This window comes from Sus scrofa, chromosome 7 (genome assembly GCF_054392235.1).
Source record: "Sus scrofa isolate SSC_HxYL_T2T_F1_AM1 chromosome 7, Sscrofa_HxYL_maternal_Yorkshire_Landrace_v2.0, whole genome shotgun sequence".
In the NCBI taxonomy this organism is placed as follows: domain Eukaryota; kingdom Metazoa; phylum Chordata; class Mammalia; order Artiodactyla; family Suidae; genus Sus; species Sus scrofa.
In genome coordinates, this window is record NC_139389.1 from 40,977,403 (window position 1) to 41,004,645 (window position 27,243).

Sequence of the window (27,243 nt, forward strand, 5' to 3'; positions counted from 1 at the left end):
GAGAGACCACTGCATGGAGTTCCCTGGCTCCAGTTCAACCAGCCCCAAGAGCAGCATCACCCAGAAGTCTCCCGTCCCCTGCCTGAGCCTCAGTGCAGCGGAAGAGCGAGTCTCTCCTGCTCCCAACTCTGCGGTGATTTCCACCACGTTTAGAATAAAATCCAAAAACCTCGCAGGGGCCCGTGGAGGCTCCAGTGACATCTCTCCACTACCCCCCCACCCCGTTAGCGTCAGCCTCCCAGAGGTGCCCTCCCTGACCACGCCACCTCCCACCGTCATCCTTGTCAGGTTCTCCGCTGGTGTCCTTCAGAGCCCTCCTTGACAAATCCTAATTACACATGGGTTCGTTTTCTTGTGCAGCCTCACCAGGCTGTAGCTCTAGGAGGGCAGGGCCAGGTCCATTTTGTCCAGCCCCTTCCCCCATGGGGCCTGGCACATACTGGGTGATCAATAAATGAATGAAATGAGTGAGGAGGAAGATGCTGGTCTTAGATCAGGTGCTCTCTAAGCCCATTGTCTGACGGTGCAGCTAGAGTGGGCTTGCTAAACTGCAAACCTGTTCATGCTTGATCCGTTGGACAGGAAAAAGGCATCCCTTTGCCTTAGGATAAAAGACCAAGTTCTTGAATGTGGCTTCCTGGCTGGCAGAACCCTGCATCCCAGCTGCCTCCAAAGCTTCCTTCTGGCCATTCAGTCCTTAGGCTGTGTGATTTAGGACAGCACCAGGCATGCAGTAAATACATTGTGAATGAATGAGTGAATGAATGAATGAAGGGGCTTTGCTTCCCCAACCCGAGACTCTCTCTTGACACTGAGCCTTTGCCCTCTGCCCAGAAAGCACCCCAACCCCTTCTCTGTTTTCTGCTTTCGAACCCTTGGCCTCAGCTCCAACACTGGCTCCTCCTGCCCTAAATCCCTGCAAGATCTGGTGCCTGGTGTGAGGTCCCTCTCTGTGCCTCCCCATTCCCGAGTCCCCACTGCCCCTTCCCCTCTGTCTCCCTCACTACTCAAGGCAAGGACTTGCTGGCTTCATTGTCATCATCAGAGTCCCTTGTGTCTGGCACACAGAGCTGCAGAGAATGTCAGAAAAGAGACAGAAAGGCCACAGTCTCTGTGGCCCCATTTTTCCGCTGTGTGGGGAATGCAGGGTAGGGGCAGAGCAGTGGGGAGAGAGGGAGCTCAGGGGGTGAAGCCCCCCGGTGGCGCCCCTGCTGGCCCTTTCTGCTGCCCCTTGGAGGTGAGAGAGAAGGCTGAGGGCTGGGCATCTTCACACAGGGCACTCAAGATGCAAGAAGAACGCCTGAAGAGCTCGCTGGTGGAGGTGGCCCCCGAGAGGCCGAAGAAGAGAGCTGGCTGCTGTTTCTGAGCGCCTGGCCTGGCCAGGGTCGGATGGCCACCTCTCTGACTTTCCTGTTCCTTGGCTCCTGTCCCACATGCCTGGACACAGCAATGGCAGAGAAGGCCAGCTTGGAAGTTCAGGAAAATCTTCCTCAGGTCAGGACTCGGATCCCAAAGCAAGTGCTGTACTACCGCTGCCCTTCGCGCTCCAGAGAAGGACTTTTCTGAGGAATAAGGCTGGAGGGGCCATTAAAACTCTCTTTTTCCTCTTTGGCCGATCCTGTGGCACGTGGAAGTTCCCAGGCCAGGGACTGAAACCATGCCACGGCAGTGACAACGCTGGATCCTTAACCCACTGAGCCACCAAGGAACTCCTGAAACTTTTTTTTTTCTTTCTTTCTTTTTTTTTAGGACTGCACCTGTGGCATATGGAGATTCCCAGGCTAGGGGTGGAATTGGAGCTATAGCTGCTGGTCTCTACCACAGCCACAGCAAAGCAGGATCTGAGCTGTGTCTGGAACCTACACCACAGCTCACAGCAACACCCATCCTTAACCCACTGATTGAGGCCAGGGATTGAACCCGCATCCTCATGGATACTAGTTGGGTACTTAATTTGCTGAGCCACAGCTGAACTCCCTAAAACTCTTTAAAGAATGGAAAGGTCTAGAAAAACAACTTAAGGAAGATATACCACAATATTGGCAAAACATCTCTGGATGGTAAAATTATAGGGTACATTGAGGGGGTGTTTTCCTTTTTATATGCATTTGTATTTTCAGATCTTTAACAATGACTGGGTATTCCTTATATTGTCAGAAATACAAATCAGTGTTGAAGGGTGGGAAAGAAACTTTTCAAAGAGCTTGCTTTGGTGCTGATTAGCAATTGATGTAGCTTGTTCATTGCAAAGTACTCTGATTATTAAAGCAGGCCCAATGTTCCATGCGTGGCAAAGCTGGTAAACCCTGTCTCATTCACTGCATCGGTTTGAAAGCGGGCGGGGGGGGCATTCTTTGGAGCAGAATCTGCTTCCTGGGGAAGACAGTGTTCTGCTGGCCCCTGATATGCTCCATTCCTCTCTGCTTCCCTGAGCCCCAACCCCACTCTCTTTCCCCAAGATCTGCCTCTAAGGGATCATATTCGGGGGACCCCCCCCCATCTCCATGTCATGGTGCCCCTGCCTTCAGGTGTCAATCTCTGGATGCCTCAAGGTACAGCTGGGGTGTGGCTGGTGGGGCCTGGGGAGGAGCAGAGGAACCTGTATTCAGATTATTCAAGGGCTCCTGTTTGGAGCTTTTGTGAGAGTGCCCAGAATTGCACAACATTTGCCTCCGGAAAGGTGGCTGCACGTTCTAACCTGGGGCTGGGATTTACCGTGCTCTTGAGGAGCTTTGCTTTGAGAGTCTTAGATGGCCTCTCGGCGCAGGACTGTCTCCAGTCACCTGTATTTACTGGAAATAAGGGCTGTCTCAGCTTCCCGTTAACCACAACACTCAGCGGGTACTGTGGGCCAGTGTGGGCAGGGTGCTATGTTTGGTACTTTGTAATCATTTGGGTCCTGGCAACTTCCTCAGCTGAATCAGAGGAAACCTTAAGTTCGTAGAGAGATAGGCACGTACACTTCAAGAGACAGGGGTCCAGAGAGAATGAAGGAGGAAGAGGACAGAGCACAAAGGAAGGACACCTCCTATCAGTTTAATCAGAGTCTCTGAACTTGGCTCCTGTTCCTCTGCTCAGTACCAAAAGCGTGCTCAGCAGCCCTGAGCTGTCTGTCAGTAGAAGCAAAGAAGCAGAAGCCAGGGAACACTTGGCAGGAGGTAAGGTGGAGAAGACTGAGGCATCAGAAGCCACCAGAGGTTAGATCAGACAGCCTTAATGCATCCCGTTCAACCCCCCGCCTAGAAAACGCAGAATGATTCTGGTGGTCCGGCCAGTCTTTTTATTGGTCCCCCCTTACTGATTCTTCCTTAGCCCCAGTGTCTTCTCCCTCCTTGGGTCCTATCAGCCCACCAGCCTCCTCCTGCTCTGAGTGGGTTCTAGGCTGTAGAATGCTCAGAGAGAGACAGAGACAGAGAGACAGGAGCTGAAATAAGTGATGCCTGGCCCCGGCTGAGAGTGGGGGCCAGGTCCTCCTGTTGCTCATAGCTCTCTCTCTCTGGGGTCTGGGGCCCCAGCAGGCACATCTCTGTCCTGTGGGCCAGTGAAATAATGAGGCAGGTAGGCAGGGTGAGATTCCCAAGGCGGCCAGTAGAGCAGATAGAGCCCTCGTCCTTTGGGGGATCCAGTCCAGACGTGCTTCACCCCCGCCTGCCCCCCCCCCCGCCACCGGCTCAGCTCTGCCGGCTCAAGTTCCTTGGAGGTAAGGGCTGGAAGGGACTGCACGCCTGCCCAGAACCCTCTCTTGGCTTCCTCGAGCTGCATCCAGCTTCCATGAAGAGTACAGCTGTGGAGGCGCTGCCAGCTTTTGCCAGTGTCAAAGGGCTCCGAGTCACCAAGCAGAGCCCAGAGCAGCACGAGGCAGGTGAGGAGAGCAGCAGGAGGGAGTTAGGGTAGATGTCAGGGTAAACTTCCAGGCTAGTGGTGAGTTCTCAGGGAAGGGCAGTGGGCTCTGGTCTCAACTTAGCTTGATTAAGAAAAGGAAGGCAGGACTGGGCTGATGGGGCTCAGGGTGTGGAGAGAGAGGGAGAGAGGGCAGGGGGAGAAAACAGAGCCTGGGCAGGGGTGTCAGAGAAGAGAACTGAGGGTGGGCAGGATCAGAACCAGCTGGCATTTACCAAACACCTACTAGGTGCCAGGAACTGCTCTGAGCACCTAACTTCATTACCTTTATAAGCCTTATATTATCCTTTAATCCTCACATCAGCCCTACGAGAGACGGGCCTGTTATTATCCTCATTTCACAGATCAGAAAAGTGAGGCATAGAAGAGTGAGTAGATTGTCCAGTTACATAGCTAGCAAGTAGCTAAGTGGGGTTTTAAACCCAGGCTCTAGTGCTCATGTGCTTAACTGTGAAGTTATAAAGCTTCTTCCAAAGAGGTTATGGACGCTTAGCTAGAGCAGGGGCCAGGTCCTTTCCTCATCCTTTCTCCTCCTCTCCCCTCCCCCTTGCCCTCCCCTCCTCTCCAATCATATTCTGTGTCCTTGGCAGGCAAGCCTGGGCCAGGCAGAAGGAACATAAAAGCAATGACAAATGCCTAGAGAGAGGCTCATTGACAGAATTCATTTAGGGAAGCTAGAGGGTTGGGGGGAGGTTATCCCTCAGTTCCTCCTTCCCCTGCAGCCCCTGGAACCAGAGTCTGAGACCTGGGATGTAAGCAGAAGAATCTGAAACGCCCCCTCTCCTGTCTCTTCTCAGCTGCCCGCAGGTAAGTGGCCGCCATGAGCCAGGTACTGGGCAAACAAGCAGCAAACAAGACAGCCCAGCGGGGTCCTGATTCTGGTTTCCATCCCCTTTTCTTCTGCATGTCAGGTGGGGGCTGGAAAGCCCCTCTGCTGCTGACTTGGAGTCAGGGCTGGGGGTCCCCTGAGCCCCTTCTGCAGAGCCCTGCCTGGGGGACGTGCTCGGTGTCCAGGGTCTCCTTGGAGCTGCCAAGGAGCAGAGTTAGAATTTGAACCCAGGGCATTGACAGAGCCCATCCCATGGTTGTTGTGAGGTCTCAAGGGGATGGTGCACCCCAAGAGCACCCACTGTTTGCAGGGATCTGGGAAAAGAAGAGGCTCAACAGGGGAAGAGGGAGGGGTCCTCAGGCTGGTTTCCATGCTGTCCTTGTGTGTCCATAGCAGAATGGAGGCCAATGCCACATCCACTGCTGGGCTCACGGCCATACCCGAGCGACCACTCCGACTCATCTTTGCTGGGGTCTGTGGCCTCATCCTGCTGGTGGGGCTGCTGGCCAATGCGCTGATGCTGCTGGTGATGGGCCGGTCCCAGGGTGCTGCCCGCCCACTGCTCGCCCTGACCAACAGCCTCATGGTGAACATCACGCTGTCCGACCTGCTCTTCCTGGCCTGTGTGGTGCCCGTGCTCCTGCTGAGCTTCCTGCGGCAGGACTGGTGGTTGGGCTCCACCATCTGTATCACCAGCCAGGCCGCCAACAGTGCCACCATGTTCTGTACCTTCTACAGCATGGTGGCCACGGCTCTTCTGCGCCATGTGGCAGTGGCCCGTCCCAACATGGCCCTCCCGTCCTGCCTGGGTGCCCGCCTGCTGCTCTGTGGGGCCATGTGGGTCCTGGGCCTCACCGCCTCGCTGCCCAACTGGCTGTTCCAGCAAGTGGTGGGGGAGGGGGAGGCCCGGGCCTGCCTCCTGCTCCTGAACCCTGCTCAGACCTCCTGCTACTTCATGCTGCTGGGGGCCCTGGCCTTCCTGCCCTGCACGCTGGGGCTGGGCTGCTCTTTCAGCCACTTGGGCTGGCTCCTGTGGACACAGCCCCGGAGCCCTGGTGGGGAGAGCCTCCGCGAGCACCGGGAGAACACAGGCCTCATCCTTGTAGTGCTGGTGGTCTTCATGCTGATGTGGGGGCCCTGCTCCGTGCTGGGCTATGTGGCAGCTGTGGGGGACCTGCCTGCCACACCAGGGGCTTTCGTGGCATCCAGCCTCTGCACCATCCTGGCCTACTCCAATTGTGCTGTCAGCCCCCTCCTCTGCTTCTACCTCTCCCGCCCCTTCCGGGCAGGGCTCAGGGACCTCTTCCACAGGCCAGTGGTGGCCAGGCGTCCCAGGGGTGGGGGAGGGGCTGGCATGGCGATAGAGTGTGTTCAGCCTAGTCACGTCAGCGCCCCAGGAGGCCTGTGGGGTCTGGCGGGGGTCTGAGAGTAAAGGCTGATGGCAGGGCTGAGATTTGAGAGAGATGAGAAAACTCTTAGTGATCCCACCCCCTCCGTTTTACCAGTAGGGAAACAGATCCAGAGCTGGAAGGTGGCCCAGCAAAGGTGACAAAGCAACTAAATGGAAACTAGGTCGATGTTGCTATTCCACCTTGGGGCTCAGAGAGATACCTATAGGCTCCATTACTTTCTAAGTGTATGGCTTGAACAAGTCCCTTAATTAAGTCCCTTAATTTCCACATGCCTCCGTTTTCTCATCTGAAAAAGAGGATCAGGATAGTATTTTCTTCAAGGGGTCGTTTTGAAGATAAAATTTCTTAACACATATAAAGTGCTTAGAAGAATGCCTTGTGCTTAGTAAGTACGTGTGAGTGTTGGTCATTACATTATGATTATTATCTTATCTTTATTTTTATTTATAGGGCTGCAGGTGAAGCAGATGGAAGTTCCTAGGCTAGGCGTTAAATCAGAGCTGCGGCTGCCGGCCTACACCACAGGTCACAACACCACCAGATTTTTAACCCACTGAGCAAGGCCAGGGATCGAACCTGTATCCTCATGGCTACTAGTTGGGTTTGTAACCTGCTGAGCCACAATGGGAATTCTGATTTTATTTTTATAAATTCAGGGGCATTTGAGGTGAGTGGACAAGAGGGTAAAGGGACTTCCAAAGGCAGAGAAGTGGGCAGACCAATGATCTGAGTGCTGATGGCTTGGGGTCCTTAATCCTGAAGGCCTGGGGATTGAATGGGGGGAGAGGAGGGTCCAGCTGCAACCTGGGTAGGGGCTCATAGTGCAGGAGAGCCTCTCAGTGGCCTCTCCCTTCCCTGCCTGCCCTCCCCCAGCCTGTCACACACACCTCTCAGCCCCAAACAGGAACACCATGGAATAAAGTCAACATGGAGTTGTGAGTCTGGGCTTATGAATTTCTTTTCTTTCTTTTTTACCTTTTAGGGCCGCACCTGAGGCAGATGGAAGTTCCCAGGCTAGGGGCTGAATCAGAGCTGCAGCTGCCAGGCTACACCACAACTACAGCAACACCAGATCTGAGCCACGTCTGGGACCTATGCTGTAGTTTGTGGCAACAGCAGATCCTTAATCCACTGAGCAACGCCAGGGATCAAACATGTCTCCTCATGGATACTAGTCAGATTCTTAACCCGCTGAGCCACAATGAAAACTCACAGGCTTATGAATTTCTAAACACTTTCCTTTTTTCTCTCTGGTTTCTTTTCCTGATGTGGCTGTTGCAGGGACCCCTTCTGAGGCTCCTTCCTTCTCTTCAGAGCCAAACTGCGGGCTTCACCTCTTCCACCCCATCCCCTTGAGCAGCTCTCAAAATTCACTCCCTCCTTCTGGCTTCCTGGGAACAGGGCTCAGGCTTCTGTGTGGCTTGAGAACCAGGGAGGTTGTCTTTACTGAAATTCCCAAGACAACCTGCTCTGCGAGGTAGTGGTGTGACAGCTAAACACACACACACACACTGACCCCATCCATGGTCATGACAACAGCTTAGGGAACATTGGGATGAACCAAGTTAAACTAGCCTCTTTGCTACAGGACTACTCAGAGCCTTCAATGCCCTGGAGGCCCCTGGGACTTTCTAAGAAGGGCTCGGAGCAGGCAGTTTCCCAAAACTCATGCCGGGGAACCAGGGTTCCACGGAACACACCTTGGCAAAGAAGCCAACAGAAGCTAAGCTAAGGATAGTGTCAGCGCCCGAGGGCAGTGGCTCTGAGCCTCCCCAAACATCTTCCCAAAGCGAGGTAAAAACGGGCTGCTGGTTATGGGAACTTCCTTCTTCTAGAGCTATGACCCCACCCCGCTCCCTCTCAAAGAGGATCGGAATGCAAGTCGGAGGGGCATCTAATTATAAAGTCAGACATGAATCAGCTCTAATTTACAGTAAAATCCGAAAAGGCACGTCCCAAACATTGGTATAATTAGTACCAATTTCTTGCACTGTGCAGCTTGGGATTGGCTGCCTGGGGGGCTCAACTGAGAGCAAACTTGCCCAGAATAGGACAAAGTCCCCTTGCCCTGGGATCCTGGTCCCTGAGGGCCACAGGGGTTTATATATGAAGAGGGACAGGGAGGGAAGTGGTCTTCACTGTGCACCTCGTGCGGCAGGTCCTGTGCATGTCATGCGCCTCATGTGTGCACATCTACGTGTCACTCTGGCCACACAACAACCCTGTGAGGGAGGAGCGACAGTCCCATTGCACAGAAGAACAGTCACATATCCCAGGCATGTGACCCGGGAGTCGTCCAGTCTGCCCCAAGAGCTCCCCTTCGGTGCCCACAGATCCTGTCCCCTTCCACTGGTTTGGCACTGACACCCTGAGGGTGGCGGGACTTCCTTGCTTATTGCTCCAGAGAAGGGGTCAGGCCCCTGAGGGTGCGACCGTGTGTGAGGCAGTGTCTCCAAACCTGAGTGCGGCCTGGCACCAATGCTCAGTAAACAAGAGATGAAAGATGAAATGCAATCAGGTGACCCACAGAATAATCTGCTCACGTTACTTCTCTCACCTCCTCAACGGCTCCCGGATTCACTCAGAGTAATGCTGAAGGCCTTACAGTGGCCTACATGGCCCTGTGCATTCCTGATTCTTCATCCCGACCCGTCTCCTGCACTCTCCCCTCCTTAAGGCAGCTTCAGCCACACTGGCCTCCTTGCCATCTTTCAAACACACCTCAGGGCCTTGGCACCTGCTGTTCCCTCTCCTTGGAGCCCTCCTGCCTCAGATATCAGCATGCCTCTCTCTCTCATTTCCTTGGGGCTCATCACCTCAGAGAGGCCCTCCCCGACCACCTCATCTAAAGTATTGTCCTGTCACTCTTTCCTAATCACTTATTTTTCTTGGTGACTCTCATCACCACCTGAAACTGTTATTTACCCATTGGTTTATGTGTTTACTGGGTTTCCCCTGTCCTATTTGTGTGTCTGTTGTGCTCCACGTGGAGACAGGCCCTATATTTTGTTAATTGCTGCATCCCCAGTGCCTAGTACAGACCCTGGCACATAGTAGTTTCTCAGTAAATTCTTGTTGAACGAAATGGAAGAAAGAGAGAGAGGAGAACCTGGACTCCGTCACTCAGCAACATCTGTGCTAGTTTTCACAGGAGAAAGGAAAACAAGGACCTTTAGTAAAAGAACCAAATTTACGTCAATTTAAGGCAAATTCCACAGAGAGACTGTCTCAGAGACAGGCACAGGACCAGACAGCGTAGAAACACCACCATCATGCATGATAGGAAGGGAAGAAGCATCTGGCAGCAGACAGGGTAGGGCCTGGCCTCCACCCAGGCACGGGAAGGTCAGTGGGCTGAGGTGCCCCATGCGGCAGGAGGGACTGGCATGCATGACCTGCTCCCCATGTGGTAAAGGCTGGGCGGCTGGGTGGGCCCAGGGATGAGGTCATCTTTCTCACCTTTCCCACAGCAGGGACAGGGGCTCAGACACGAGAGCCCAAGGATGCAGGACTAGGGTGGATGTGGGGTGATGGGATGGAACAGGGTGACCCTAGAGCCAAGACGGCCTGAAGGGTTGCACCGGTGAGGACTGGGATGTGGGAGCTGGGCATGGGATGAATGGACTCTTGGGGCCTCAGAGCTGAAAGTAAACCAGGGCCATCTGGTCAACACTTCTGCCTCACAGATGTGGAAACTGAGACCCAGAAGGTAGAGGGGCCTTGCTCAGGTTCCCATAGCAGACAGGGGCTGGAGGCAGGACTTGAACCCAGGACTCTCGTCCCCTATCCCCATGGGATAGAGGGGCAGTGGAGAGTTCTGGAACTGGGCTGCTTCTCACCTAGGCCTCTAGGTGGGCAGCAAAGGCATGGGTGCAAAGTACCCTGGGCAGCCTCTGGGAGAGAAAAGGTGATGCCTCCAGGCAGAAGCTGACTGTGGAGGTGCCTGTGGGCCCCGACTGGGGAGAGGCCTATGGATGTGTGTGTGCAGAGCCAGCTTCATACTGGGCTTGAGGCACCAGGAAGGACTCTATGTCTGAAAAACCTCTGTTCCCTGCCCATCACGTGGCCTCCACCCACTGTCACAGCCTCCCTGGTGTGGGTCTGTAGGATGCCTACTGCATGCAAGGGTCTCAGTGGGGGGGGGGGGGTCACATGTACAGGCATTCCTGCAAACCCAGCAGCCTCAACGGGGTTCACTGGAAATAAAGACAGGATAGATACTGGGGTGGGGGTCAGGGGCCAGGTACGGAAGTAGACACCACAGGAGGAGGAGAGGAGAAAAGGGCCTGGAGGAGGGAGGCTCAGCCCAGGCTTCAGGGTGATAGAGGATCAGATGAGATTACCCAGGTGGCTGACAGGGACCCTAGGCATCCTGATTACCATCTTCCTGGCTGGTCCCAAACCAGGTGTTAGTGAAAAGAGCAGAGCAGGGACCCAGCTGCCCACCTCCACCACCCGTCCACCCAAACTCGGGGTCGGGGGGACAGGGGTTGGGCCCTATGGGAAGGAGTCTCCAGAAGCCCCACCCCCTGGCGGCCTGCCAGGCACACCATGTTCCAAAGACTGGGCTGGGTGGACTGGAGCGGGATCCGGGCACCACGCCTACCTTTCTACTGAACTAAAGCCCCAGCCATCTGAGCAGACTAGGCTCAGATGTGCGTGTGCAGGGGGGACGCAGGGGGCGTGCGGGTCGGGGACTGCGGGGGCGAGCGCGCTGGGGCCGTGGGCGGGGCCCGCGGGCGGATGCCCTGCGCCTTCATGTAGGACACCAGCTGGTCCGGGATCTCGGCCAGCACGTCGCGGGCCAGGCGCGCCATGCTCAGCACGTGGTTGCCGGTGCGGTCCACGTAGTCCCTGAAGGGCACGAACTGTCCAGCGGGGAAGGCAGGGTCACTGCAGGCCTCCCTCTGGGCGCCACTCCCCCCACATCTCCAGGCCCGGAGTCCTGTCCCACTCCTCCCCCGCCTCTGTCCGCTTAGCTTAAGCCCTCCCCCTCCCCATGAGATCCCTGAGGGTCTGTATTATGGTCATTATTCTTTCACTCCCTCAACCAATAACGTCTTGGGCACCTGTTCCAAACACCACCAAACAAGATTCCTTAATCTCCCACGTCTGGGCGCCGAGCACAGGCACTTAAGCTGGCACTCAGGAAAGGCTGAAGGAATCCTCCTGCTACTGGGAAACACGGGTCTTGCCCCACCTCTTCAGCAGAGCCCCTCTCTCTTTGGCTGCTTCTCCTCTTTCCTCTCTGGGGCCCCCTGGCTTCCTCCCTCGGGGTGTGACCCCGCCCCTGTGCCTTAGGCTCAGGCCTTTGCATTCACAGGTCCCACCTCCCAGGCTGCCCTTGCTCCTGCTCCTAGAGCCTGTCTTTGGTCGCCACACCTGGAACCACCACTTCCCCACCCTAGTTTTATTTCATGGTGAAGAGGGGGTCAGGGCTTTTTTTTTTTTTTTTAATTCTGCGTGTCTTAAGCACTAGGGACTCAGTCTGCAAGAGTCCCTCCGTATGGAGGGACATGCTTACTGAGGTGCCTTCTGAGGCCTGATAGGGATTCCCTAAGGACAAAGACTGGTCTGCTCCATACATTTGCCATCATACACAAAGATGTTAAATTTTTTGTTTTGTTTTGTTTTAGGGCCACACTCACGGCATATGGAAGTTCCCAGGTTAGGGATCCAATCAGAGCTACAGCTGCCAACCTACACCACAGCCACAGCAACTCCATATACCAGCCACGCCTGGGACCCATGTCTCAGCTTGTGGCAAGGCCGGATCCTTAACCCTCTGAATGAGGCCTGGGATCCAACCTGCATCCTCATAGATACTAGTCAGATTCTTAACCCGCTGAACCACAACGGGAACTCCTCCAAGATGTTAAAATATTAATTCAAACCACTAAGCTACACACTCCTGGAAAGGGCTGCGCCAATACTAAGGACACTTCCTCCACCTGCCATCGCACTTCGGAAGGCAGCCCAGCAGAAAACAGCAGGTTATTGGACGTCTGTGTATGGCAGGAGGCCCTGGAGGCCTGGGGGCTCGGGGCAGGGGGGTGGTTGGCAGAGGCCTCAGGGGGGCAACACAATGTGAGGGGTGAGTGTCAGACGTGGTAGAGAGGAGTCCGGCCCAAGACTGACTCCTGTTTCCTTCTATGGTGGCCAAGCCCATCTGGGGCTCCCAGTGCCTCCCTCCAGGGCTCTTTCCAGAGAAGCCCCTAAAAGGGAGAGTGGGGTCAGCCTGGCTGGAGGAGCTCTTGCACTTTCCACGGGGCAGCCAGGGTCTGGGGTTCACCTGGACAATGTCTCGCTCGGCCAGCTTTCCCCGGGAGGAGATCCGCACGTCGTCACCATCCAGCTCCACCATGGCTGTTGGGGGGTGGGGTGGCAAGAGGCAGGGGTTGAGGGGCACTAATTGGTGGGCACCTGGGCCTGGCAGGATAGAGACCACCGGCCCAGACCCCAATGTTAGAGATGAGAAAACCGAGGCCAGGAGACAGGAGGAGCCCAAGGTGGTGTCTGATGCCCAGCCCAGTGCTCCAGCTCCCCCACCCTTGACAGGCTCCCAGGCTGGAGGAGGGAGGAGTGATGCGGGGTCTCCTCCCCACAGCCTTGGGATGTGGGTGCTGGGTGTACACCCTGACACACCCCTCCCTGTGCAAACAAACTCGCCTTCATACCCTGCCTGCTCACCCACAGTCGTGCACACCCTCTTGGGAGGGGTCAGTCCCAAGGGCCTGAAGCCTCAGGGGAAGCATCTAGGGGGAGGGGGACTCACCATCGAACTCTGCCTGGCCCACGCCGATGATGATGATGGACATGGGGAGTTTGGCAGCCTGGGGGACAGCATGGTGGGGGCGGGGGGTGGATCCAGCCCGGGGGCGAGTTAAAAGAAAAGGGCGATCATGGGTAGAGACGGGAAGAAGACAGGAGGACAGGGAAGAAACAGAGGAGAGAAGGGTGGAGACACACAGAGGAACACAGAAAAAGAGGAGGAAGGGGAGAGGGATGCGGATCAAAGGAAACCGAGGCGGGGGCACCAGAGAGGCAGAGGGGGTCAGAGAGGGAGGGGGAGGCAGGGGGGAAAATGGGTCACCAGTCTGCTTCTGTAAGACACGCCCCCCTTCTTCCCCTGGGCCTCCATTACGTGGGACATCTTGTTGCTGCTGTTGTTTTTGGCAGTGCCCACAGTAGGTAAAAGTTGCCAGGTCAGGGATTGAACTGGCATTACAGCAGTGACTGGAGCCACAGCAGTGACACCACCAGATCCTTAACCCACTGAGCCACCCGGGAACAGCTTTTCCGTAGGCCTGGAGGGAGGGCCAGCTCTGGCTGGGGCCCCTGTATAGGGGCACCATGGGTAGGGGGAGCTATGCTCCAGGACCTCCCCCCTCTCTGGACCTCCCACCTCCTCTCCCTGGCCCAGCAGGCTGGGGTCCGGGGCAGCAGGCCTAGGGATGGGTTAATGAGGAGCCTGGACGTCTGCAGGGAGTGGACTACCCCGTGTGATGAAGGTGGGTACAGAGCTCACCAGCCAGATCCTTCATCAGCCAGCACCCCTCCACGCCCCAGACCCTACTGCTGGCCCTCCAGACTCTATGGTGAGGGGCAGGGAGTGGTCCCAAAGAGGCCCGGGAGAGGAGAAGCCATGGCCTCCCTAAAAGAGGGGGGAGGCACACCCCCGGGTTCCCTGACCCTCCACCCCACCCCCTGCTCACGTTGACGATGGCCTCCTTGGTCTGCGCCATGTCGGAGATGACCCCGTCCGTGATGATGAGCAGCACTGAGTACTGGGAGCCATCCTGCACTGCGGCCGCGTTCCTGGGCAGGGCAGGGGCAGAGGTCTGCCGGGTGGGGCTCTGGGCCTGCTGCCCCCCAACACAAGGACCCTTGACATTTTGGTGGGGGCACAGTGGGTCTTTAGGGTCAGGGCTCCCTGAGAAGCAAGTCAGCAGCGGGAAGAGACTCCCTCCTCCCTCCTGAGAGGATGCAGTGGAAGGAGGCCCTGGCCAGGACGTACCTGGCTACGTGGGTGACCACGGGGGCGAAGTTGGTGGGGCCGTAGAGCTGCACGGTGCGCAGGCTGTGGTGGTAGGCCTCCAGGATGCCGTCAATGCCACAGCACGAGGGGTTCTCCTGGTTGCCGTTCTGGGGGCACAGGGTGGGGGACTGAGCCAGGAAGGACGGAGGGGTAGGAGGGAGCCCAGTGGAGGGGTCTGTGGGGGCAGAGCCAGGGTGGGGAGGCTGGCAGGCCTGGGCTCTCCGAGGCTTTTCTCCAGTGGGCGGCTAGGGATGGGGGGCAGGGAGGAGTCCCCAGGGCCCGCTGTGAAGGGCAGCACCTGATCCTGACAAGCAGGGCCCCCCCTCCCTGTACCTGCTCCCTAGAGTTACCCCCTTTCCCTGAGGGAACCTCAGGCAAACCCACGGCTCCCTAAAATACTGCAGAGCCTGAGCTGCCCTGGAAAGGCAGGCGGCCAGTCCATCCTCCTGTGTCCTGTGCCCAGCAGTGTCTGCCACTCCACAGGCATGGGAGGGACCTCTGCTGTGAGTGATCCAGCAACTGACCTAGGGTCCCCAGCTAGTAGGAGGGAGGGAGTGGGGGTTGTCCTGAGGAGCCTTCTCCACAGGGCCCCCATCTCAGCTCCAACTCGGAGTTCCTGGGATTATCCAAACCACACCCATTTATCCTCATTTTTGGAGCCTTGGACAAAAGTTCATCCATGTCTTCACTCCACCTCCAACTGGGTCTCTTTTTTTTTTTTTTTTTTTTAGGGCCGCACTTGCAGCATATGGAAGTTTCCGGGCTAGGGGTCGAATAGAAGCTGCAGCTGCTGGCCTACACCACAGCCACACCACCACCAGATCCCAGCCGCGTCTTTGACCTACACCACAGCTCATGGCAATGCCAGATCCTTAACCCACTGAGCAGGGCCAGGGATTGAACCCGCAACATTATGGATACTAGTCAGGTTCATTACCGCTGAGCTACAAGGGAAACTCCCTCCACCTGGGTCCTGTTAGGAAAAGGAAAATGCTAGAGCCCCTGTGGGTGGCTTCAGACACACAAGAGAGGTGCTTATGACCAAGGTGGGGAGTGGGTTTCTGGAAGCTCTGACACAAGCCCCCCTACACACCCCAACAAAGGCAGAACCTTAATTCCCCCTTTGGGGAGGATGGGAAATGCCCCCAACCCCAGGCTTGTCACCACCACCACCCTGAGCCTTGTCAGCTCTCAGCCCTTTTCCCCAGGACCTCCTACCAGTGGGAACTCGTGGGACACCCTTCCGTCAGGGGGCAGTTTGGCCCCGAAGCCAAGGGCAGGGAACATCTTGTCGCTGTCATAGTGCTGGATGATCTCCCCCACGGCGGTCAGCGCCAGAGCATAGGCGTTCAGCTGGTAGGGACTCATGTAGTGCAGGGACGTGGACTGCGAGGGGTTCCCTGTGACACAGGACATGGGGACATTTGCCGGCCTGGCCACTCCAAGCCACCAGGCTCAGAATGTAGAAGGGGGGCGCCTTGAACTTTTAAAACATTTATCCCTGACTCCCTTCTTTCTTACTGCACGTTCAGTGCTTTAGAGAATCATGGCTGCTGAACCCTCAAAATACACCCGGGGTCTCCGTGCTTCTCCGCCCTCCATGCTGCCACCCTCTTGCTGCAGGATTGCAGCAGCCTGACCTCCCTGTCTCCACCCTTGGTCCACCATGCTCAGCACAACCAGCCAGGGCAAGTCTGTCACAGCTCAGGCAGCTAATCACACCTCTTTGCTCAAAACGCTCCAAAGCTCTGCAGCTCTGGGAATCCGGAGTCCTCACCAGGAAGGGCCCACGAGGCTCCATCTGATCTGGCCTGCGCTTACCCCCTCTTCTCATCTCCTAGCAGCCTCCCTGTCACTCAGCTCCAGCCTCACACCACCATTCCCACCTCAGGGCCTTCACAAAGGCTGTTCCCTCTACTCCAGGACATTTTTCCACCATTGTGCATATGGCTTGCTCCCTTGCTTCCTCAGGCCTGTACTCAAGTGTCACTGCTCAGGGTGGTCTTCTCTGAGCAGCCTGCTGAAAGTTACAGCCTCCCCCATGACTCCCTGCTCCTATTCCTGGCTCGTTTTTCTCCAGAGCCCTTGTCACCCCTAATACTGTCCATAGGTTAGTGGCTTGTTTATTAACGAGAGGCAGTACAGCAGACTGCCAGGTATTAGTCCTTGCTCTACCCCCTACTGGTGGTGTGTTCTTGGATAAATGTCTAGCTTCTCAGCCTCAGTCTCCTCATCTGTAGAATGGGGGTAATAATAGTCCCACCTCACAGGACTGTTGTGAGGATTAAACAAATGTAACCATAACTCTCAATGATATTATTACTAAGGCCCCTCCCAGCTCTGACAGCTCATTACTCTGTGATGCAGCACCTGCGGCCCCGAGAGGGGTTTCTGACACACTTGCAGGCTATTAGACCTGGCCAGCTCTTCTTCTTCCTTTTTTTTTTTTTTTTTTCTTTTGGCTGCCCCATGGTATATGGAGTTCCCAGGCCAGGGATCAGATCCGAGCTGCAGTTGTGACCTAAGCTGCAGCTGTGGCAATGCTGGATCCTTAACCCACTGTGCTGGGCCGGGGATCAAACTTGCATCCCCGAGCTCCCAAGACACTGCCGATCCCACTGTGCCACAGTGGGAACTCCCTGCTCAACTTCTAATTGGCACAAAGATGAGCATGAAACACCACCAATGGGGGTCCAGAATCCAAGGAAGGGTGTGATGTTTCCAACAGTGTACAGTCTGGCATCGTTGGCTCCTGGTCACTTGACCACTGGAGAAGAAGGTCAGGAGAACAAGGGTGGGACTGGAGTTCCTAGGCTGTGTTCCTGCCTGCACTGAGGACCACAGAGCTCAGGTTTTTTTAATTTTTTTTTTGCTTGTTTTTTGGGGGGCCATGCCTGCAGCATGCAGAAGTTCCCTGGGCCAGGGATCAAACTCATGCCACAGCGGCAACCCAAGACTCTGCAGTGACAATGCCAGGTCCTTAGCCCTGTGCACCACTTGGGAACTCCAGAGCTCAGTCTCCCTCCAGCCTGTAGGTTGTACTGGGGGGTGGGGAGCAGGATGTGTAATGTGATCCTGTAAGGAAGTACCTCTGCTCCAGGGCTGTCCACAGGTCCCCACTGGCTGTCCTATTCCCCCAGGGAGACCAGGCATCCTCCAGGGCAAGCCTGTGGCTCAGGGTATGTAGGTGCAGAGCGCAGACTGGTTGGTGACCGTGATCCAACCTGGGGATACCTACCTCATCTTGTATCTTTGGTTCTTCAGGCCTCAATTCCTCCTCTTCAGTGAATATGAGGCCAGAGAGTATGGGAGACCTGGCTCCCAGGTAGAATCAGATACCACGGCCCAGAAAAGCCCTCCCCTTCCCAGGCCCCTGTCCCCTGTCCGGCTCCTCTGCCCATTCCACCACTCACCATTGGAGGCCGTGAAATCAATGGCTACTGTGAAGTTGATCTGAGTCCTGGAAGAGGGAGAACAGCAGGGAGTTACCTGGACAGAGGCAGGGCTGCGGGGACAGAAACGGACTGGATGGGGGTGAGGAGGCAGGGGACGGGGGGTGGGGGGAAGACACCCAGCTTCTACCACAGTCCCACAGCCTGCTGGGTATGTCACCTTGGTGAAGTCACTCATCTCCCTCCAGCTTCGGAAAACTGGGATAGTAAGGTCAGCCACATCCTCCCCCAAAGGGCTGTGGTGAGCATCAAGAGTGAGGCGGTGTAAAAGCTCTCTGAAGATGATTCTGTTCTGCTGGGCCCGTGCTATGACTATTATGTTGGGTAGTTCCTCTTCAGCCCTGCCCCTGGGCCCACCTAAGGCCTGTAAAGTAGGGTCTCCCTGTTCTCCTGGCTCAAATTTGGAGTCAGATTCAGGGTTGGAGCTTATTGGGGAAAAAAAAAAAAAAAAAGACAGACAGACAGACAGGCATCGCACATCTCCTGAGGTCCTGAGGGAGAAACAAAACACCACCCATGAAGCTGTCTTGCCAAAAAATTGAACTGGAATCCAACTGAGCTTCCAGAACTATTTGTCAGTTGTTTATAGGAAACACAGGGGACAGAGGAATATGGTAAATGACACCACAGGGGAATGCAGCCATGTCTGTGGGAAATTCTGGAGGAGTATGATTGGGAGAGCTTCCCCATGGACCAGCAGCATCAGGACCACCGGGGAATCTGTGAGGAGTCTCAGGCCCCCTGTGGACTTACTGAATCAGAACCCCTCTGTGGGATACAGGAATCTGTTTTAGCAAACCCTTTGGGTGTTTGGGGGAACCATTAGATGAAAGATTATTATGAGACAAATCAACAAATTGAAATAGATGGATCTTGCCTTGATTTCTGATTCAAGTAAGCCAATTAAAAAACTATAAGACAACTGGGGAACTTTTGGACACTGACTAGATAGTTGGTATTAAGGAACCATTCAATTTTTAGGTGTGATTATGGTATTGTGGCTATATTTTACAAAGAGAGAGTGACATATCCTAATGTAAATGGGGGATTAGACATGATGTCTGGGATTTGCTTCAAAATAAGTGGATGAGGAGTTCCCATTGTGGCTCAGCAGGTTAAGAGCCCGACTAGTAGCCATAAGGATGCAGTTTGATCCCTGGTTTCACTCAGGGAGTTAAGGATCTTGCGTTGCTGTAAGCTGTGGTGTAGGTTGCAGACACAGCTCGGATCCCATGTTGCTGTGGCTGTGGTGTAGGCTGGCAGCTGTAGCTCCGATTGGACTTCTAGCCTGGGAACTTCCATATGCCACAAGTGCTGCCCTAAAAAGAAAGAAAGAAAAAAAAAAAAAAAGCAAGTGAAAGGGAGAGGGCATGCCAGTCAAAATGGCCATCATTAAAAAGTCCATAAATAATAAAGGCTAGAGTGTGGAGAAAAAGGGAAACCCCTACACTGTTAGTGGGAATGTAAATTGGTGCAGCCACTATGGAGAACAGTATGGAGGTTCCTTAAAAATAACTAAAAATTGGAGTTTCTGTCATGGCTCAGCAGAAACAAATCCGACTAGGAACCATGAGGTTTCGGGTTCAATCCCTGGCCTCGCCCAAGGGGTTAAGGATCCGGTACTGCCGTGAGCTGTGGTGTAGGTCACAGACAAGGCTCAGATCCCACATTGCTGTGGCTGTGGTGTAGGCCAGCGGCTACACCTCCGATTTGATCCCTAGCCTGGGAACCTCCACATGCTGCAGGTGTGGCCTTAAAAAGATTAAAAAACGAAACAAAACAAAACAAAAACACCTAAAAATAGAGTTACCATATGATCCTGCAATCCCACTTCTGGGCATATATCCAGAGAAAACTCTGATTCAAAAAGATATATGCACCCAATGTTCATAGGAGCACTATTTACAATAGCCAAGATATGTAAGCACCTACATACAATGGAATATTACTCAGACATAAAAAAGAATGAAATAATGCCATCCATAGCATGGATGGGCCTAGAGATTATCATACTGAGTGAATTAATTCACAGAAAGTCAAATATCATATGATATCACTCATATGTGGAATTTAAAAGAATGATACAGGGGTTCCCTGGTGGCCTAGTGGTTAAGAATTCAGTTTTGTCTCTGCTGTGGCTCAAGTTCACTCCCAGATTTGGGAGCTTCCACATGCCACTAGTATGGCCAAAGAAAACCCCACACATACAAAAACAAAAAAATAAAAATAAAAAATGATACAAATGAACTTATTTACAAAATGGAAATGGACTCACAGACACAGAAAACAAACTTATGGTTACCAAAGTGGATAGCAGGAGGGTGGGGGTGGGGCAGAGAGCTAAATTAGGAATCTAGGATTAATATACACATACTACTACATATAAAATAGGTAAACAACAATGACCTATTGTATAGCACTGGGAACTATTCTCAATATTTTGTAATGACCTATAGTGGAAAATAATCTGAAAAAGAATATATATATATATGTATATATATATCTGAACCACTTTGCTGTATACTTGAAACTAACACAACATTGTAAATTAACTATACTTCAATTTTTAAAAGAGGGAAGAGTGCATGGAACAAGATTGGCCATGAGTTGGTAACTGTTGAATCTTGGGGACTTGGGGGTTCATTATACTTTCTCTCCACTTTTGCATATATTGGAATTTTTCCATAATAAAAAAAAATTAGGTTTTGAAGATTCAGATTCAGGGTTAAAACTTTCTGAGGGTTCTAGGTTCTGTGCCAGATGCTGATAGAACAAAGCTGACAAGACATGAACTCCCTATAATGTCTGGTGATGAGGTTCTCACACCAGGGGAGCTTGTTTCAAAAGATCACAGAGCCCCACCCCAGGGATGCCAATTCAGTTGGTCTGAGATGGGGCCCCAGAACCTGCTTCTTCAACAAACATCTCTTGCTCTCATGTAAGGGTTCTGGGATCACATTCGGGAAAATTCTCTTCTGGTGGCTAGGCCGTGGTTAGGGATGATCTGAGATGAGGCGGGGCTTGTTTCTTTTGCATTTAGCAGATGGTCCCTATCAGAAACCACAGCTCTCTCTCCACTTGATCACAGCTGAGCTGCTGCTCACGGACGCTTCAATCTCCAGGAAAGACCTGGTGAGGAGGCGACCCAAGCCAGGCTCTGCTGGCCAGAGATAGGCCTCCCCACTCTCCTTTCCCCTCATCTGCCTCCTGGGGCAGATTATTCAGTTGACTCCAAGCTCTGAAGGAGAAGGAGCCGCAAGATGGCAAGAGCCTGGGTCTCTGAATGACTGTGTGGAGCATTGCCCTATCCATCCCTGCACCCACCTCAAGAATGAAAGATAAGCCTTTATTTGTATTAAGCCTTGAGGGCAGGGGTTATTTTTTAGTAGACCCACCCCATTCACCTGTGGTTGGCTGTCACCTCTAAGTGTGGAATATAGAGATTGTGTCTTTGTTAGCGCAAATGAGACTGGGGGTGGGGGAGCAGTGGGAGCCCTGCTCCCAGGGCCACCCTTGGGAGGCTAGTTCTGGCCTGTAGGACTACAGCTGAGGACCATCCTTGGCCTGACTCTTCCAACAAAGGCTGGGGGGGCTTTTTTCCTCCTTGAGTAGTCTTCCTCTGCTCCAGGTTCTGCACCAGCTCAGGGGAGGACAGGACTGGAAAGCAGGTACTTCTGTGGAAACAATACCCCCCTCACAAGCCCGCTTCTCCTGCCTAAAGGCAAAACAGGCTGCCTGACAACAAGCTCCATCTCCAACTCTGACTGTGGGGGTGGGCAGAGGGGCCCATACCCTCCTCCTGGTCCAGGGAGGCAGGCGAGGGAGGCCAGGGAGGAGAGGATCCCTAGACAAAAGCCTCCAGCAGTGGCCCGCCTGGACAGGCACACTAGGCGCACATCCTGGAGCGTGTTCTCCAGAGTGTGAAGAGAGGGAGGAGATGGGCCTGGCCTCTGAGAACTCCTCGATGGGATGGGATGTCGCAGCACCCAGCTCTCCAACTCATCTGTCTCCATCGGAGCCCACCAGGTAGTTGGGAGGCGGGTTCATGATTACGGAAGAAATGCCACCTGTGGTGGCAGAAGGAACCCTGCCACTGGCTAGGTGTGTGGCCTTGGATGTGTTGTGTAAAGTGGAGATAACCATCTCAGCCAGCCCACTGGGTCCTGTAGACTGGGGGGCACTATGCAAATGAGAAGAATAAACAAGATGAGGATTGTTTGAAAATGACCTGGAACGTAAGGGGTGGCTGCTTAACCAGAGAGAGAAGAGAACAATCTTAAGGGGGCAGGGAAGCAAGGGCAGGGTCTGGGGGAGGCTGGGAGAGGGGCTGGGAGGTCCTGGGTGACTGCAGGCAGGGCAGAAGGAGAGCTGGAAACCTGGGGACTGAGGGCAGAGGCAGTGCGGAGCCATGTCACGGGAGAGTGAACATGCCTTCCCAGGCCCTGACTTTTCCCTCTGCTCTGGAGAGCCAGGCAGCCAGGGCCCCGCTTGGCTGGCATGAGCCTTTGGCAACGGCCCTGCCTGTCTCTTCTCCAGACAGGTGTAGTCACTCACCTGCCTGCACCTGTGTGCTCTCGGCTTAGCCACACCCGGCCCTGGCACCTGTCCCGGCAGGGAGCGTGCTGGGCAGGACCTCACCTTGGAATCAGGCTCTCTTTCCATGAGCTGTTGGCTGGGGACAAAAGGCTTCTCTGCCTGCCTTTGGTCTGTCTGCCGGGCCCTCTGGTTCTCTTTGCTCCTTAACCTTGTGCTTGACTGTCCACTGGCTCATGCCCCATCAGGGACCTCCTGCCCCCTGAAGGTCCCTGATGATACCGGGCAGGTTAATCACTCCCCCTAGACAGACCATAGGCATCAGAAGCTCAGAACAGGAAGGAACCTTAGAATTCACTTAATCCCAGCCTCTCTAGGAGACCGATGCCCAAGGAGGGAAAGTGACACGTCCCAAGTAATCCAGCAAATTCACAGCACAGGGGCCTAGGGCCTGGCTTCCTGATGTCTACTCCAGGGCTCTGTCCACCTCCCTAAGCCCTCCCTTTATCATGGAGTCCTTATTACTGACAGGTCCCCTCTCTGCCCAGGTACCTGACATGACCCAGGTTGGCTTCTGTAGCTCAGGAGCTACCCTCTGCAGCCACGCAGGATCCAGAGCCATGCAGAGCTGGGGCGAGTTGTCTGAGCCCAGACAATGGGGACCTGTCTGTTCAGATCCCAGGACTGCAGGCCTTGGCCTGGTCCTCAAAGAGGTCAGGTGGGTCAGAGCTGCTCACGTTGATGTGTGGGGCCCCTTCCCTCTCCCTGAAGCCAATGAAACCAGGCTGCATCTCTTCTCACCCTCCTTTGATGTAGTCGAGAAACGTGCACTCTGATTCCACAGCAAAGGAAAGCAGTGTGACCTTGAAAACAAAAAGAACTTGGTCAGTGGGGCACACTGTGTAGATGGAGAGCTTTGCTGGCAGTTATGGAGCACTCAGCTCGTGCCATGTTCGTGTCCATCATGGCAAACACAACAACTCAGTGAGGCGCTATTATTATCTCCATTCTACAGCCAGGGAAACTGAAGCTCAAAGAAGTGATGCAGTTTGTGCGAAGACACTGCCAGGACACAGCCGAGTGAGACAGGAACCCAGGCCTGCCTGATCCCAGAGTCTGCACTCTTGACCTTGGTGCTAAACTACCTCCTGGAAGGGCTCTCTTTCTGTCACTGGAGTACAGGAACTTAAGCCAAAGAATTGAGTTTCCCCTAAGTGGACACGGGGTGGAGTGTGAAGGGAGAGAGGGTCTTCCTGACGCAGGCCTAAGATCTGCCAAGGCTGACAAGCTCCCGTTCCCCTGTTATTCCTGAAATGTGTTAATTGTCTTTCTACTCTGCACTTTTTTTTTTTGGTTTTCAGGGTCGCACCCAGGGCATATGGAAGTTTCTAGGCTAGGGGTTGAATTGGAGCTGCAGTCTCCGGCCTACACCACTGCCATGGCAACACGGGATCCAAGCTGCCTCTGTGCCCTACACCACAGCTCACAGCAATGCCGGATCCTTAACCCATTGAGCAAGGTCAGGGATGGAACCCATGTCCTCATGGATACTAGTCAGGTTCATTACTGCTGAGCCAAGACGGGCACTCCCTGCACTTGTTTTAAACCTTACATGTACACCTCCTCCCTCTAGCGTCTCTTGAGCTCCACACTCTCAGACCCAAGACGCTCATAAGCAGCCTTTCCTCTCCCCAGAGGTAACTGAGCACTTGAGGTCCCCTCCCCCAAGCAGAGGCCTCTTGGCCCATGCCCTGAAGCTTTGGCACCAGCTTTCCCAAGACAGGCCACCACCTGGCAGCTCATTATGATAATGATTTAGGATCATGGAGACAAGCGAAAGCTTGGCAGCCAGAATCAATTACATGAGGCAAGACTAGGGTGGGGAACCTTTCACCTGTGTCAGAGAGCTCCACCTGAGGCTTGGGGCGTCCCCTACTGGTGCAGATTCGGTCATCTTTATCAACTCTGGGGAGGCGGCTTCTGTGAGCTACTAGCCTGAATACTGGGAAGGTCTGGGAGTACTGAGCCGGGCCTTGGAGATCCCACTCGCTACGGTTATGCTGTTAGGCACCTGGATGGTCAAAACTGCCCTTCTCCAGGACTGGACTATGGCAATGGCCTCTACTCTGACTGATGATCATGAGACTCCCTGGGGAGCTTTTAAAACATCTTATAGCTAGAGTGAGGACTCCAAAGCCATAACATCAGAGTTTCTGGAGTAGGGCTCTGGCCCTGGATTTTTTTTTTTTTCTTTTTTTTTTCTCTCCTCACGAGTCTAACCTATAGTCAGGGTTGAACCCCGGGCCAGGCCCTGGGATGAAGCAATTGCCTAACTTGCCTGGCATATGGATTTACCCAGGGACTTGGTATTCAAAGTGTGGTCCCCAGACCAGCAGCATCAGCATCACCTTGATGCAGATTCTTGGCATTTTAATAGGATCCCTAGGAGATTCTGCACATAGCAAGTACGGTATGAGAAGCACTAAACACAGATTCCAGGGCCCCAGCCTGGGTTTCCTAAAATGGAACCCCAGGGAACTAGCCTGGGCACCTGCATTTTATCTTATTTTCCTTTTTAGGGTCACACCTTTGACATATAGATGTTCCCAGGCTAGGGATCAAATCAGAGCTGCAGCTGCTGGCCTAGGCCACAGCCACAGCAACGTGGGATCCGAGCTGGGTCTGCAACCTACACCACAGCTTGCAGCAACATCAGATCCTTAACCCACTGAACAAGGCCAGGGATAGAACCCGCATCCTCATGGATACTAGTCAGGCTCTTAACCCACTGAGCCACAACGGGAACTCTTGGATATCTGTATTTTAATAAGCATCCTGGACCCTGAGTGATTTTTATATGGTAAAGATTGGGAAATGCTGGAGCAAGGAAAAGTCAGGAGACCTGGGCTGATACCTGCCCTGTCCCTAACTCACTGTGTGATCTGAGACAAATCATGTCCCTTCCCTGGGCCTCAGTTTCTTTATCTCTAAAGTAAGAAAGCTGGATGAGATCAGTGTGCTTTTTGTTTTTGTTTTTGCTTTTGCTTTTTTAGGGCGGCATGAGAGGCATATGGAGATTCCCAGGCTAGGGATCCAATCAGAGCTACAGCTGCCAGCCTACACCAAAGCCACAACAATGCAGAATCTGAGTCTCGTCTGCAACCTACACCACAGCTCAAGGCAATGCTGGATCTTTAATCCACTGAGTGAGGCCAGGGATCTAACCCACAACCTCATGGTTCCTAGCCGGATTCCTTTCCCCTGTGCCATGACAGGAACCCCTCAAACTTTTTTTAGCGATACATCTAACATTTCTCAGCTGGGGAAGGTGGTAGGAGCACTTGGGAAAGTGCGGGAGAGCTTTGGTGGTCTCACGATGTCTGGGGCTCTGCTGCTGCCTATGGGTTGAGGTCAGGGGTGCTAAGAATCCCTACCCCATAAGGGGAAGTCCTGTGAGAAGAATTATTCTGCCCCAAATGCTGACAGCATCCCCACTGAGAAACACTGCAGCTTTGGACAAAAGAAACATGGCTCCAAGCCTGTGTGTGAAACAGTTACCATCAGAGAAGCAGTGGTCAGCCCCCTTGGAATGAGCAGAATAATTTACTGTTTACAGTCCTGCACTTCCCATATGTCTGTCACAGCAGCCCTGTACATCAGGCAGGGTAGGGTTGGAGCTCCTGCTGTGTCGCAACAGATTGGCAGCATCTTGGGAGTGCTGGGGGCGGGTTTGATCCCTGGCCCAGAACAGTAGGTTAAGGACCCAGCATGGCCACAGCTGTAGCTTAGGTCGCAACTACGGCTCAGCTCCTGGCCCGGCAACTCCATATATGCCATGGGATGGCCGAAAAACAAACAAACAAACAAAAAAACCAAAACACCCTCCAAATTCAGGGTTGGGTTGATGTATTAGCCCCATTTTACAGATAGAGAAAATAAGGTTCCTCGGAGGATCCCCTTAGTGCCCTTTCTGTAACCTCTTCTGGTCTGGGGCTATGGTCGGCCTGACTCAAATTACCTTTGGCCACATTCGCTGATGAGCTGTGGCCCTCTAGAGTGCGAAGACAGGCAGGGTATGGAATTGGTACGTCTGTACTGCAGAGACATTGGTTTCCATTCTCAATGCCCTGGTGGACCCCACCTCAGGGCCTTTGCACATCTAACCCCTACAACTAGAATTCTTTCCCCTCAATATCCTCAGTACTTGCTCCCTCACCTTCTCTAAATCTCTGCTTCAATGTCGCCTTCTCAAAGAAATTGTCCCTGACGACTTTATATAAAACAGTAGTTGTGTTTCTGGCATTCCCCATCCATTTACCTCATGCTGCTTTTTCCCCTCGCCCTCACAACCTCCTGACACACTCAGGTATATGTGTGTACGTATGTCTGCTTTCTGTCTCCTCCCTGCCAGAAGATAAGCACCAGGAGGGCAGAGATTTGGATCTGTCATGTCCCCAGCTGGGTCCCCCATACCCAGAACAGTGCCTGGAACCTGGTGGCACTCAGTAAACATTTGTTGAAGAAACGCAAGAATGGCCTGAAGATCAGCCCCCAGAAGCCACTGAGCCAGTGTGATCCCAGGATGGTCATGGTTAAGCGGGGGCAGCGCCCACAGCAGCGGCAAGCTCTGAATTGAACGCTACCATTTTCTAGCCCGGTGACCTTGGTTGAGTCACTTCCTTGCCTGCAGCCTTGGTTTCCTCTTTCAATGACGAGGGGGTGATAATGTCTGCCTCTTAAGGAAACAATTTGTGAAAAGCACGCAAATGGGGAATTTCCCAGAGGAAGGGCCCAATAAATGCGACTCCTTTTCCTCTTCCTTCTTGCAGGAAGTCTCCGTGGGAGTCTCTCTCTGGGATTCCTCATCCTGCATCACAGAGCCCATTGTCTCTCCCACACATCTAAGCCGCCTCCGGGGGCTGTTGATCCATCGCTCCCCCCCCCCCACGCCCAAACCCCCAGGTCTGGTTCCCACACCTGTGGGAACACACACACACACACACACACACACACACACACACACTCCAGACCCAGCTCAGGGCTCATGATGTCTACACCCACTGCAGCAAGGGGGCAGCT

General features: G+C 53.9%; 3 protein-coding genes across 19 annotated transcripts in view; 2 read left to right on the forward strand and 1 right to left on the reverse strand.

Moving 5' to 3' along the window:
- Positions 1-2,304, forward strand: part of RAB44 (RAB44, member RAS oncogene family) — a 30,169-nt gene extending 27,865 nt beyond the window's left edge. For 2 of the 3 annotated variants that reach the window (XM_005665935.4, XM_084967881.1), the window contains one exon: positions 1,276-2,304. In XM_005665935.4, coding sequence (XP_005665992.3) covers positions 1,276-1,366 — 91 coding nt within the window. In that variant the 3' untranslated portion in view covers positions 1,367-2,304. The remainder of the gene's footprint in view (positions 1-1,275) is intronic. The other variant, XM_084967880.1, reaches the window with a different exon arrangement.
- Positions 1-27,243, reverse strand: part of CPNE5 (copine 5) — a 112,641-nt gene that overhangs the window by 4,547 nt on the left and 80,851 nt on the right. For 4 of the 15 annotated variants that reach the window (XR_014810000.1, XR_002345691.2, XM_084967919.1 and 1 more), the window contains 7 exons: positions 22,966-23,027; positions 17,593-17,639; positions 15,398-15,579; positions 14,159-14,286; positions 13,857-13,959; positions 12,917-12,974; positions 12,434-12,507 (listed from right to left, as the gene is read on the reverse strand). Coding sequence is in view for 10 of the 15 variants with exons in the window: in XM_084967919.1 (XP_084824045.1) it covers positions 12,434-12,507; positions 12,917-12,974; positions 13,857-13,959; positions 14,159-14,286; positions 15,398-15,579; positions 17,593-17,639; positions 22,966-23,027 (654 nt within the window). In the remaining 5 variants the exon portion in view is untranslated. Of the gene's footprint in view, positions 1-9,312; positions 11,010-12,009; positions 12,357-12,433; positions 12,508-12,916; positions 12,975-13,856; positions 13,960-14,158; positions 14,287-15,397; positions 15,580-17,592; positions 17,640-22,965; positions 23,028-27,243 lie in introns of those variants that run through there. The other 11 variants (XM_001927588.6, XM_013977859.3, XM_084967920.1 and 8 more) reach the window with 7 other exon arrangements.
- Positions 2,084-9,327, forward strand: LOC146401524 (allatostatin-A receptor-like). The gene has a single exon (XM_084967965.1). The coding sequence runs from the start codon at positions 5,007-5,009 to the stop codon at positions 6,153-6,155; it is 1,149 nt and encodes a 382-aa protein (XP_084824091.1). The 5' UTR covers positions 2,084-5,006; the 3' UTR covers positions 6,156-9,327.